At 36.4% G+C, this 14,792-nt stretch overlaps 1 protein-coding gene across 1 annotated transcript; it reads left to right on the forward strand.

The window, feature by feature from the left end:
* The first annotated feature begins 1,789 nt into the window (after nt 1-1,789).
* Nucleotides 1,790-13,340, forward strand: lman2 (lectin, mannose-binding 2). The gene is made up of 8 exons (XM_054597268.1): nt 1,790-1,998; nt 6,000-6,118; nt 6,582-6,699; nt 8,619-8,701; nt 9,764-9,925; nt 10,203-10,317; nt 10,702-10,821; nt 11,233-13,340. The coding sequence occupies exons 1-8, from the start codon at nt 1,881-1,883 to the stop codon at nt 11,391-11,393; spliced, it is 996 nt and encodes a 331-aa protein (XP_054453243.1). The 5' UTR covers nt 1,790-1,880; the 3' UTR covers nt 11,394-13,340.
* The last annotated feature ends 1,452 nt before the right edge of the window (nt 13,341-14,792 follow it).

A 14,792-nucleotide genomic window follows, 5' to 3' on the forward strand; every position in this document is an offset into this window, starting at 1 on the left:
TCCTGTGAAGAAAAATGTATTTTGAAAAAGACTGTAGCAATGTAACAAGCAGAAATTTACACACATTGCTGGATTTTGAAGGAAAAATAGGAAAAAATTTGAAGTAACTATATTATAAGATATCATATGAACAGTTGTATGTGAATACGCTGTTCTTCTTTGTAGTTGTATGTTTGTCCTTAGCAGTTTTTTTTACATTTTCTATGTGTTCATGTTGTGTTTTCCTGTGTGCAGTTGCAGGACTATGTGAATCTGTGCACAGACCGTCTGTGTTTGGTTCATATTAATCCTGGATACATTCTTTTCTATCTGCTGGTGTTTGTCTGTTTGTGTCAAGATGCTTTTTATGTGTGCTTCACTGTGGGCCACTGTAGCAAAAACATGTCATGTTTGTTCAGCAAAACAGAGTAATTCTACCGTGTGACTCATTTAACACACATCAGTCAGTCTGTTGTGTTGTCGTGCATGACCATGGATGGATTACTGAACGGGGCCCAGGGGCCCAAAGTGTCAGGGGGCTTTAACCTACAAAATGTAACTCAAAGAGACACGTATCAACCAGGAAGAGACTCCAAATGACTACAAAGACACATAAAAGGACGACAAGGAGATGCAAAAAGACGACAAAGAGACCAAAACAACTACAAAGAGATGCAAAACTGCTTCAAAGAGGCACAGAGAGACTAACAAAGACTAATGATGAGTGGCAAAACAATCACAAAGTCAAAATGACCAGAAAGTGACATTTATACAGAGTCGGGGTGACCTCTAGCTCACCTGGTAGAGCGAGCTCCCCATGTCGGCTGAGTCGTAGGATTCACTGTCCCGTGGTCTTTGCTGCGTGTCTCTCACCTCTTTCCTGTCATTCTCCAGCTGCTCTAATGAATGTTACGTCCCAAAAAGATGACTATAAAAGAAAAAAGACTTCTAAAAGACACACAATGACCACAAGGTGACAGAAAACAACCACAAATAGGGAAGTTAAGGGGACTTAGAAGCATAAATGACAAAATAACTATGCCTATATTGTTTTATAAGACCTTCATTCAGACTATATTGACCTTTGGTATTTGTATTGTCTGTACAAAACAAGAACTTGCACCTGATTTCCCAAATGATACTTTTTATGATGCTTATGTTTTATATTTTATTATGTGCTGTGATGTATGGTTGTTGATTTCTCTTTGGTATTATTTTATCCTCCTTGTTTAAATGTCCCAAGAGGCAATAACGTTTATATTCATTCATCAACATTATTCTAAAATGTGCAAAAAAGTACTTCTACTTCTGTACTTCCAGCATATTTTTTGCTGATACTTTTATACTTTTTACTTAAGTAAGATTTTTTTTTACTTAGAATAGTGTATTATGTATTGCAAGTAATATATAATGTACAGTAAATGTAGTTTTGTTTAGTTTAGACTTCTGTTCCCTGAAAACTACACAAACCTCTGAACCTGTTTTTATTTCCTGTCTTCTGTCGCCACCTAGTGGAAAACAAGCGCACAACAAGTGCTCCCTGATTGGCTTAATTTGCGATGTGCTTTTCTCTGATTGGCTGGTAAAATCTTCACCGTCTACTAACGTCTTCCGTGCGGAAACACACGCAGCTGAACGGTTCCATCGTTTCATTTCACTTAAAATACATAAAACAAATCAGATTTATTTCACTGGTTATATGTTGGTATTTATATATGTATGATTTTAGAATTACGTAAGCCAAATATATTAAGAAGTGTTAAGAAGTGCGGCCACAAACGCCGGACTTGTCTTGTTTCTCACCGGAGGATAATAGAGGAAGGACCGACTCGATTTATGGAGTTTCGAGGAGGAAATTTGTTTCCAGAGTTTCTGTCCGAGGCTGTTTGAACCGAAACAAAATGTTAAACTTTGGATTGTTTGTGGGCTTCACGCTGGTCGGCCTGGTTCTCTGCGACATCACGGACGGAAACACGGAGCATCTGAAGAGGGAGCACTCGTTGATGAAGCCCTACCAGGGTAACAGTGATATATATATACAATATATACATATACATATACATACACATATACATATATATACATATATATCGTTGATGAAGCCCTACCAGGGTGAGAGGAGGATACACATATACAATATATACACATATACATATATACACATGTACATATATACACATGTACATATACAATATATACACATATATATATACATATACAATACATACATATATACACATACATATATATACACATATATATATACACATATATATATATACATACACATATACAATATATACATATATACACATATATACAATATATACATATATACAATACATATATATACACATATACATACATATACACATATACACATGTACATATACAATATATACATATATATATATATACACATATACATACATATATACACATATACATATACAATACATACATAAACACATGTACATATACATACATATATATATATATATATACATATATATATATATATATATATATATATATTGCATTTTGTTGATGAAGCCCTACCAGGGTAAGAGGAGGATACACATATACAATATATACAATATATATATATATATATAAGCATATATATATATATATACATATATACATATATAATATATACATATATATATATATACATATACATATATATATACATATATATATATATATATACAATACATATATACACATACATATACAATACAATATATACATATATACACATATACAATACATACACATATATACACATATACACACATATACATATACATATATACCAGGGTAAGAGGAGCAGGAGGAGCAGTGAGGAGGAGTGAGGAGGAGCAGGAGGAGGAGCAGGAGGAGGAGGAGGAGCATGAGGAGGAGTGAGGAGCAGGAGGAGCATACATATATGCTCCTCACTGCTCCTCACTACATATATATATATATATGTATAATGTATATGTATATATACATATATATATATATATAAAACATATATATATATACATATATCATATATATATATATATATATACATACAATACACATATATACACATATACAATACATATATATACATATACAATATATACACATACACATATACAATACATACATATATACACATATATACACATATGTTACATATACATATATATATATATATATGTGTATATACACATATACATACAATACATATATATACATACACATGTACATATATATATATACACATATACATACACATATACATATATATATATATATATATATATATATATACAATATATACAATACATATATATAATATATATATATATACACATATATATACATATATATATATATATATATATATATATATATATATATATATATATATATATATATATTGTATATGTCCCCCTGTATTCTTTTCAAACATCTAAGCACATTAAATACAAATCAAAGTAAGTGTGAGGCTGTGGTAGAAACCTGTAGTGGCTTTTATATTTATGTATTATTCTATATTTAAATATTTAAATATTATATGTTGAACTATGAAGCCTTTGTGAAAAATATATACACTTATTTATTAAATGAATCCTAAATCTATTTTGAAGCCGTGACACTCTGCCAGGGGTCCATAATAGTTTTGGGATTAATTTAATTAAATGACCATGATGTAAAATACATGATACACTTTTTATACTTCTTATGACTTGTTTGAGGTATCAGGGTGTATAAATACAAAGAAAGAGACATTGTTTCGCTGGAAACAAAGCATCTGTAGGACAAAACTTCCTACTTCCAACATTCCAGCCTTGTTGGACCCATTTTACATACAGTAAAAAAAATGTTATTCTTTGCTTGTATTCCATACAAGAGATTTTTTGATTAGATTACATTTAATTTATTGTCATTGGCCCACAGTAGAGGTACTGAGACAATGAATGCAGCATCTAACCATCAGTTCAAAAGCAGTTAACTGCTGCATATGCACAAAATATAACAAATAATACTTATAGATTGTATAACAAATGCTCGATTTTTGCATGTTTCAGTTTATTTAGTGACGCAAACTTAAAAACCAACCATTTCGCACACCATGTTGTCTTGTTTTAGAAATGTAAATAAGATAGTCATCCAAATATTATGCTATATATTAATATAATAATATTATATATAGATTACATTACATTACATTACAGTCATCTAGCAGACGCTTTTATCCAAAGCGACTTACAGGAAGTGTATTCAACATAGGTATTCAAGAGAACTACTAGTCACCAGAAGTCATAAGTGCATCTCGTTTCTTAAACAAGCATCTAAAAGCATAAACCAGAGCAAAAGTACCGAAACAAACTAATATGAATACAATAAGTGCAACAAACTAATATGAATACAATGATGTTTGAGGTATCGGGGTGTGGTAGGCTCAGGGTAGTTGAGATGCTACTGGTGTGGCCCTTTCATTAGTAAATTTGTGAACATCCGCTCCACAAGGCAGCCCTCGTTTGTGGTCACTTTAAGCTGAAAGTTATTTGTAACAAATTCCTCTGAAGAGGAAACTGAAGCAGCTGCGAAAGTCGCAGAACATGCAAAGCAAGTTTATCACTGTATCAATCCAACAGTTTGCTGCAGGTGGCTGGAACCGGAAAACCAGTTATTGAGGTTGAGGCGCACACGGCAAGAATTAATTTTGAGTCTTAATATCTGTTGACAAAATTTTCAAAGCTCCCTCACCACGCCCTCAGGATCCGGATGAGTTTGATCAGTACGTGTCCTTTAAAAGGGCAGGGGAAGGTGTGGTGGCTGATTCTGTTCAGTGAAGCACACCAAGTCGGGTCTTGTCTTTCTGTAAGTTTAATTCAGCATCTGCAGATCAGACTCACAACACAGCAAAGAAAATGAGATAAGAGAGGAGGTTACTGACACATTATCTAGAGCTGGAACAAAGCAGCATCTTCAGAGTAGTAATGATGTAATAATAACATATTAATAATGTAATAATACAGAGCGTTTTAAGGGCCATCTTATCGTCCTCTGTTCTTGAACATTGAGTTAAGGCACTAACCGCTTGCTTTTTGCAGAGGCATAAAATGTATTTACAAATAAGTAACCGAGGTTTCATTGCTTTGCTTTTGTGCTTGGTCACTGTGAAGTCTGGACATTTCCATTTCAAAAGAAAAGGTGTCAGGAACTTAACTGTGTCCATTCTTGAACGAAAGCAACTCATAGCAAAGCTTTACAAATAGTTCTGTGACCAAATTAGATTTTTACAATCTGCTTATTCTATGTGAAGTAATGAATCAGTCGTAAAAGTCATGTATATACTACAGGGAGATGAAACTCTTAATACATACATACATGAGACCCTGGTAGCATTTCATTTAAAAGGTCAACATCACTACTTATTAAGAAACAAGTAATCATCACCCTAGCGTTATGCAACCTATCATTGCCAGAGCTATTCTCATAAAACCAAGTTGAGTAAGAAAAAATAACACAAATAGAGACACATCTGACAGCAACCTCATACATACAGTTATATCACGGAAATCCCACACCTATTAAATGCTTTAAAAAAGAGGATAAATGAATCAATGTTCTCTTTCATTTCTGTGCGTAGATAGTGCATTTTGGGTATTTGTAAATGACAAAGGCATTTGGCTAAAGATTGATGTGCAGATAAACTCCTTTCCGTGTGTTTTGTGTGGTGCATTCCTACACATTGTAAAGGTTGAGAGCTTCTTGGTGGACCACATGTTTGCACAGCAGCTGTTGAGTAACCGCCATGTTGTACATGTTTCACAAGGCGTGCCAGCTGAAACAAACGATTTCACACACACACACACACTGTGAAGGAGGGCCGTCCTGTAGACCGGATCTGTTCAACAAACAAAAACAACTTGATGACATTTCTGGAATAAAAAAAATAAAAAACACTGCTTTCTCTTCTCTCAGTCACAAAACTGTCTGACTGCGTCTCTTCCTTTCACGTGTTTGTCTCTCAGGTGTCGGCAACAGCCCCAGCAGTCAGTGGGACTTCTGGGGAAGCACGCTGGTGACGAGCTCCTACGTCCGACTCACTTCAGATGAGAGGAGCAAACAGGGATCCATCTGGAACACTGTGGTGAGGAAAGACTACAAACATGGCTCCTATCCCCGGTCTGACTCGGATGTATTTACTTACCCAACCCATGCTTTTTCAGCTTTGGGTCTAGAGAACATGTTCTCCATCGGGTTCATTTATAGCCATGCACACTTCTGCCTGATTCACTTTTTAAACCTAAATTTAGTCACATTTTGATATATCCTACTTTTGGTGGAATATGTAACCCAGTAATTAAATGTGTACCTTTTTTATACCTGACATTTGCTCATTATTTTCAATCTGTGTCCTTTCTGTTGATTTGCATTTGGAATATAAAATAAAATACTCAGAGAAACCTCTTTAAAAATGGCCGATGTAACTAAGGAAGTTCTTCAGGTGGTTTTGATTGTCTATCCCTCCTTAAAACGTCTGTGAAACACTTTGCTTATCTCAGGATGCTGCTAACAATAGTCAAAACTTTCTCTCTGTTTCTGGTCTACAGCCGTGTTACCTGAAGGACTGGGAGATGCATGTGCAGTTCAAAGTTCATGGGTCAGGAAAGAAGAATCTCAACGGCGACGGCATCGCTCTCTGGTACACAAAGGACAAACTGCATCCTGGTAATGTTTCTTTTTTCTTTACTGCTGAGTTAAACTCACCCGGCTTGATCTCACTTCATTTCACGATCGTCCTTCTTGCTGCAATATGGTGAAGTTTGGATTTACCCAAAATGCAATTCTCACCCGTGACCTGCAGCTGCTCACCTACCCAGTACCCAGCCTTTTTTTTTTCTTACCCTTGCAATATTAAAAAAAAGAACGAATAAGATTGCTCCTCCTGCAACTGCACCACAATAAGTAACTTCAAGAAGCATATTGACTGAAATCATAATTGATGTCACGGCAAAGCGTATCTTAAAACAAAGAGGCTGCTTTCTGTTAGATCAAAGTAAGAACAGCCACAAAACTTCTAGAACAAAGTCCAAACCATGTATTATATATTTACTCAGAGCTACTGAAGTACTAAAACCTTAATGTGGTGGGACTGCTTTCTCTTTACTCACCTGCATGGATGTGAATTATGAAAAGTCTACAGAGGTAAAGATGAGAACGCTACAACAGTGTGTGTTTGTTCTGGTTGGGCCGGTGTTAAGTTTCAAACCGGTTTGATATGAAAGGAACAGTGTGAAGAATTGAGAGGGATCTATTGGCAGAAATGTAATATAATAATAATTAGTATGTTTTCTTTAGTTTATAATCACCTAGAAATAAGAATCGTTATGTTTTCGTTAACTTAGAATGAGCCGTTTATATCTACATAGGGAGTCCGCCGTGTTTCTACAGTAGCCCACAACGGACAAACCAAACACTGACTCTACAGAAAGCCATTTGGTTTTTTTTCCCCATCGGCCACCGTAGTTCTTCTACACGCTTGGCACACGGGAGAAGTTTCAGATAGACCGCTAGATGTCGTCAAATCCTACACACTAGACCTTTAAGCCAAACACCGGACTGTTCCGTATTCTACCACTAGGTGTCCTACTTTCCTCAGCAGCCGCTCCCATAGAAACACTTGGTGGCAGCAATGTGTCTCTTAGATGGTTTGCCAACCGCCAATAAACCCTTAATAAGTAGACTTAAATCCAAAATAATGCCATTATTGGTGCGGTTTTAGTTTTCTTTGGCTGGAAATAGGACCGTGTTGCGGGGTCGACTGATTTGACGCCGTTCTGTGATGATGTCTTTTGGCTTTAACTCTTGCAACGTCTTGTCTCTTCACCCCAAAAGACACATGAACTTTCTAGCAAACAAACACAATGTTCGCCTCCTCTAACCTCAACTGAAATTTGATTCCCCTCTTGTTCCCCTCCTCGGCTCGGCAGTAAATTGCACAAGCCCTGTCAGACACCAGTGGCTCTGTTAGTCTGTTAATAGTCTGACTCACTGGATGTAGGTGTGGGTATAAGCCTGCCATTGGACACAACATTCTCCTCCTCTTATGCTTTCTCCACATATCTATTTTGCACTGCATCTTGTGCTTAGCGCCACCCAAGACGATCGTGATTGGTTCAAAGAAAACACAAACAAGCCAGAGCGTTTTTTCCCTCTTTACCAGGATGAAAATGTGTGTTAACCAGACCGTTCTTTATAAACAAACATTATAATATGGTAATCATGTATTTATTTAGCTTATAAGTAATGTGATACTAGCTAGATTTAGCGTTGTTAAGCCGTCTGCACAGGTTTCCAGTTCATTTACCAGAACTTTCCATAATGAGAAATGCTGGTTCAGCTAGTTTGCATAATCAAATCTGTTAAATCTGTAAACCAACCCAGCTCTAGTCCTCTTCTCCCATTTATTCTGACTTACCCTTCAGTAAGTGAAAGTGTAAATGAACGCTCATCATGCTCACTCCATCAGGAGGCATTTCTTTTTTTTTTTGATCATGTCCAGATGTTTGTGTCTCCCCCCCGCTGACCACAGAAAAGTGTCTGTTGTCGTCCGCTCATGTCTCGCCTCATCTCTGCCTCCATCCTAGGCCCTGTGTTTGGAAACCAAGATCAGTTTGTTGGCCTGGCTTTGTTTGTGGATACCTTCCGCAATGACCTCCATGGGATGGATGTAAGTGTCTGTGTGTGTGTTTGTGTGCGTGCGGCTCGAGGCGATTGACCGGCTTGTTTCTTTGCAGGGCCCGTGTTTTCCAACAATGCTCTGTTCCACGGGCTGGCCGTTTTTATAGATACTTACTCTAACGATGATGCGACGGATGTGAGTGGTCTGCTCAGGTTTTGATCGTCAGCATGCTGTTTATTTTTTTTTTACCTTCACCTTAAATTGCCATGTTGTTTAAACGTTTTAAGCATGTTAACATTTGCAAATCCACAAGAATTAATTTGCCATATTTTCACGTGTTTGTCTCTAAAGCAACAAAAAGCAACTTTAATCACAGACGTTATTGAGCATTAAGACTCTCTGACAGTAGCCTTGCTGTAAAAACACTGTTTAATGTCTTTAAGGAGTTTGTTTCTCACCAGAACGTGTCTTGTGAATTATGCTACTTTCACATTGCAGCTGAAAGTATCACATTCATGCTCTTCTCTCATGGGAGTAATTCTGACTGCTTATTGGTCTAAATGTTCATGCATTGCTAAAACAGATCCTGATCAGATTTACTTTAAAATGCACAAGTCAAAGTTCGTCAAAGATGCGGAACAGTGCGACTTAAATTTAACAAATCGTGCAGTTTGGTTAATTTAAAGTGTATGTATAAAAAAAACATATCTTTTTTGGTAAATTAGAACATGCAGTGATATTGATATCAGTTAAAAATGTATTTATGTCAGAGTTTTTGTACATAATAAATATGATCAGACGTCCAAAACATCAGATATGCCAAAACATGCCTGCAGTGTGAAGGTAGCCTTTTATGTGTGTGTGTGTGTGTGTGTGTGTGTGTGTGTGTGTGTGTGTGTGTGTGTGTGTGTGTGTGTGTGTGTGTGTGTGTGTGTGTGTGTGTGTGTGTGTGTGTGTGTGTGTATATATCCTGAACAGATCACGTTGGCTTCTTATATATTATTTTCCTGTATTCATTTATCCATCATCTTAATTCAAGAATTCATATAAGGCCTTTTTTGTGTTTGGTATTCAGATATATTTGTTGATTCTTTCCTTCCTGTCGACCAGCGTTCCTTCCCGTTCATCTCGGCCATGGTGAACAACGGCTCGGTGAACTACGACCACGGCAAAGACGGCCGCTCGTCGGAGCTGGGAGGCTGCTCGGCCGAGATCAGGAACAGGGAGCACGACACGTACCTCGCCATCCGCTACTCCAAAGGACGACTCACTGTATGTAGAGAAAGTCTTCAGTCAGGGATTCTATGCAGCTTCTCTTCATTTAGTTCAATTAGATACACATGAGTAGAGTGTGACATAGTGTTAATAAAACCACCAACTTGCACCAGTTAAGCTAAAAGGGTTTCTCTTCTCCCTGTAAATAATTAATGATATGTTTTTGTCTGGATGTAAAGACTTTTTCAACACAAGAATTAGCATTTTCTTCTATTTTTGTAGCTTTCAGTCACTTGTTGCGCTGCATCACTTACATCCAGCCTATGTCCTGCAGGTGATGATTGATGTGGAGGACAAGAATGAATGGAAGGAGTGCATCGACATCGGAGGTGTTCGTCTGCCTACCGGATATTTCTTTGGCGCCTCAGCAGCTACAGGAGATCTGTCTGGTAAGTTTGGAGCTGGAAAGCTGCGCAAAAAAATAAAGGAAAGAAACATAATATTCACTAGTTTTCCCCAAAAAATTGTCATGAGGTTTAACCGATTTTTCACTGAAAAAAGTCTGACTTAGTAGTGATTTTACCCCAGAATTATCCGTATTATCATACTCACCCAGACCTTGAAGAGACATTCCTGTGAGTTGGGCCTATTGCGAAAAAACATAACATACTGTTTTTAATTTCAGAGTTGTTCTCGTCAATTTATGACTTTAATTTCAGAAGTTTCTCAAAAAGCTACCCCCTCACCTCATAGCTTTTTACATATTTAAAGTATTACGTAACAGATTATTACAGATTTGATGATTGTTTAAACTTGTATATTTCATTTTCCAGATAACCATGACATCATCTCGATGAAGCTCTACCAGCTGATGGTAGAACACACTCCAGAGGAGGAGAACCTGGACTGGACCAAGATCGAGCCCAGCGTCAGCCTCCTCAAGTCCCCTAAAGGTAGACGAGAGTTCCCTAAATTCTTGATCTTGAGCCGTCAGAGGTTAAATTACTTTCTTTGTCAATGAAGTCTGCATAGATAAGAGCTCCAGTATTAGTCCAATATATCCTGTCTGTTTCTCCAAACTCCATCTACTGTAGAAACATCTGCACTATCCCTTTTTAAAACACAGCACATGAACAAGGAAATAACAATATTAAAAGTCAGTCAAAGAAACGACAAGAAGCAAATTTAACACATGTAAATAATAGCTATTCGTTTTATCATCATGTTTTTGCTCCTTCGTTTATTACACTCATATCAAAAACATCTTTCTGGGACTAATTTAAAATAATCGTCCATCAATCAGACGAGCAGCAATTCTGAAATTGAACATGGAAATAAACATGGACTCTCTTCTTCCTTCATAGACAACATCGACGATCCCACTGGAAACTTCCGAGGCACGCCGCTCACCGGCTGGAAGGTCTTCCTGCTTCTGCTCTGCGCCCTGCTGGGAATCGTAGTTTGCGCGGTGGTGGGAGCTGTAGTTTTCCAGAAGAGACAGGAGAGGAACAAGAGGTTTTACTGAGGAGAGAGAGCGAGAGAGAGAGAGAGAGAGATGGAAGAGAGAAGAACCTGATCAAGAGAGGTGTCGGTTGTGGAACAAACTGTTTCCAGATGACAGCACATTCAATGTGAATTCTTTTCTAAAGATTGTACAAATGTTTATATCTTTTGAAGCACTGCGTTTGGAGGGGGGGGGATGAGGTGACTTGTGAAGTCGGTAAGAAGGCGCAAAAAAAAAAAACGATTATGATTGGCCCTGATCGATGCTGTCTTTGTTCTCCATGTTTTCATTAGTTTCAGGGTTAGAATATAGTTGCTGTCCTTTACAAACTTTAAAAAGTCGGAAGTCCTTCTCTGCTGCAGATGTGACGCTACAAAACGGTAATTTAGTCCATTTAACCTGATTATTTCTGCGTGAAAGGAAATAGCTCCATACACAAAAAAACATTATGAAGTTATTGTGGCAATAAACTACCAGGGTTGAGGCTTATTGGAAACGCTGTCTTTTTAAACTGGAGGCCGTATTGACTGACTACACGTGAAAAATATATCCTTCCTGTTGCGTCTTCCTGTCTGATTGACGTTTACGTGATTGGATACCGTTGCGTGTTCCCAAAAATAGATAATTGGTGATGGATGATTTAATTTTTCGCTGCAGGCCGCCTTGTTTGTTTCTGTTTTACGCTTCCTTTGCGGTCTCCATCATTCTTCTGCTTATTCCCTATTATAGACCACTATTGCTGCAACTAACAACTGTTTAATCAGTCAATTGGATTCTCAATTAATGGTTTTGTCCAGAAAATGTCACGAAATGATGAAATATAAATATTTACGGTATGAAATACCCATCACAATCATCTTACTAACAAAGAGATTTCGTTGAATCTCATAGAAAATATTCACATTCATTGTAGCTTGAGCCAGTTGATTATTACCGATCAATCTAATTTCAAACTAATCAAAGTAGTTTTCTTTCAGAGGCGCTATATCACACAGCAGATATTATATTTAATGAGTTTAGGTCGTGGTTCACTAAATAGATTGATCATGAAAATCAGATGCGTCTGGATCTGGGTGACTTACCACCTCCGATAACCCCTTAAAACCCCTCTTGTTGTTTAATTGAACTGGTTATATATCGGATACTAAATGGCCAGAGAGTTTAAGGATTTACAAACTGGTAGAGTGTTGATTCATAACTGTGTCAAATTAAAGAGGTTGTAAATGTGCATTCATCTTCAAATTGTCACTTTAATCAATGTTGTGACGGCACAAACTATAACATTTTGCATCATGTTATCGTACCGTTTAAATTCAGTTCAATATAAATGATGTCTTGTGAAGCTCTTACTTACTATCACAACTTCTCCTTTTATATATTACAACAGAATGAGGCCACTCTAAAGAGTTCAGTGCACAAGTGGATGAATCTTGAAAACTGAACAGCCTCAAAAACTTCTTTTTCTTTTCCCTGCAGGATCTTTAGAACAGCATTTTATTTTTTAAATCCAGAATATGCCTTTGTTGTTTTTCTAAGCATGTTTGGTTATTAATGGTAAACTGTGACTTGAATAAACTTCTTCAGTAAAATGAGTATTCAAATAATTAACTGCAACATAAAACAGGTGACAAAAAAATAGCTTATAAAGCTCAAAGAACAGGAGTTGCTGAACCTTGAAGTCCATGAACGATTGCTCACATCAGACACATTTACATTTCATCAGTTTTCTTTCACTGTCATGTTTGTTTTGTTGATGTTTTTGTTTTTTTTCCCATTATTTTCCTGTTTGGTTCAAAAATGCTAAAAGTAGAATTAAGGATTTGATGACACACTTGTTCTCTTTTTCCTGTGTTCTTGAAAACCGCTCTGTATTTGTGTCTGCCACGTTGGTTGGTAGGTTTTCGTGATGGGACTTGAAACAGCTCGTCTCAGCAGAAATAATGTAATAAAAATAAAAGGAAAAAACAACTTGAATGTGAATTGTGGTGTATTCACAAGTTTAAACAACCATTTAATTAACTGGGATAATCATAACTTGTCAGAGAAAAAAAACCTGTGTATTCAAGCAGTTGTTATTCCCTTAAATGTTTAATACCCAAACGATAGATCAGAAAATAAAAAGTGAAGCTATAACAAATTCAAAGTTTATTTAACAGAGTTAAAGTCAGCTAAAGTAAAATCAGGATGATGAGTGCCATCTTTTAAAGAGCTACATCTATTGCATACATATAACATTGATGGATTTTCATTACCATAATATCATGTAAACAGTATTCTGATGTTGTAGCTGTTGTGAGTTGTTTAATCAATAACTGTCATATTTCATAATATCACACGATCTGTATATTTATCTGCACATAGCTGTCAGATAAATATCTTGAAGTAAAAAGAACAAACAATCAGAATTTTATTTTAAATTTAGTTGACTATAAAGTAAACATATACAGCCTAATGAAAATAATCCATTAGAAAACAACTACATTAAGTATTCATTTATTTACATTAGTTGGATAACTGAAAATCTATGTTTCTAAATGTGTATAAACAAATAACTTGGATTTCTTTATTTGGAGTGTTGATGGAGCAGAGCTACACTGTTAGCATAGCATAGCCCTGGTCATTGAGACCATTCAGAAAACATGCATTTCAGAAATTGTTTGCTAATCGTCTTGCGTGCATTGCATTTATTCATAAATTCAGACTTTTTATAAATATGCATCATTATGTAGTGAGTTTAGCTTCTTTTAATCCATTCATTTCCATTAATTAAATGACCAAATCTGTTTATTTTGGGGTTCATACCGTCGTAGTAAACAAGATTTATTCATCCTATTGGTGAAAATACGCACACGCAGAGAGAGCAATTGTTTTCTACAATTTTATTTGTTGAATTAATTTAATCTTTTTTATTTTAAATCTCATTGTTTATTTATTTTTGCTCAATATTGTCTGTAACACTCAAATAAAGTATACTGAGCTTAGCAGAGGCAGTTTATTCGGACTGTTAATGCCACGCCCACTTCAGCGGGGCTCATAAACTAGCTAGCTGTTCGCTCTGTGATCAGGTGTCTAGTTCAAGGTGATCGGTTTCAAGGGTGTGAATGTGACTATTGTATTGCACATAACCATTCAGATATTTATAGACCTGTAGTATTGTCTTCATGGGAAATTACAAAAACAAGTGGCATGATTTATGAGTCTTTATCAGATATATCTAACCTGCTGAGCCCTTGTTTTTTTTTTTAGTGAGCTTAATGTGCTTAAAGAGCTTAAAGTTAATAATCAGTCTACCTGCTGCACCGCTGATGTGCCCCGGCCTGCTGCTGTGTGTACAGTAGTTAAGTGGGATTAGATTTATCCATCTCATTTCATTAACTCTGCTTTTACAAGAGGGATAAATGTGGGATTCATGATTTGTGT

The sequence above is a fragment of the Anoplopoma fimbria genome, chromosome 4 (genome assembly GCF_027596085.1).
Source record: "Anoplopoma fimbria isolate UVic2021 breed Golden Eagle Sablefish chromosome 4, Afim_UVic_2022, whole genome shotgun sequence".
Classification (NCBI taxonomy): Eukaryota; Metazoa; Chordata; class Actinopteri; order Perciformes; family Anoplopomatidae; genus Anoplopoma; species Anoplopoma fimbria.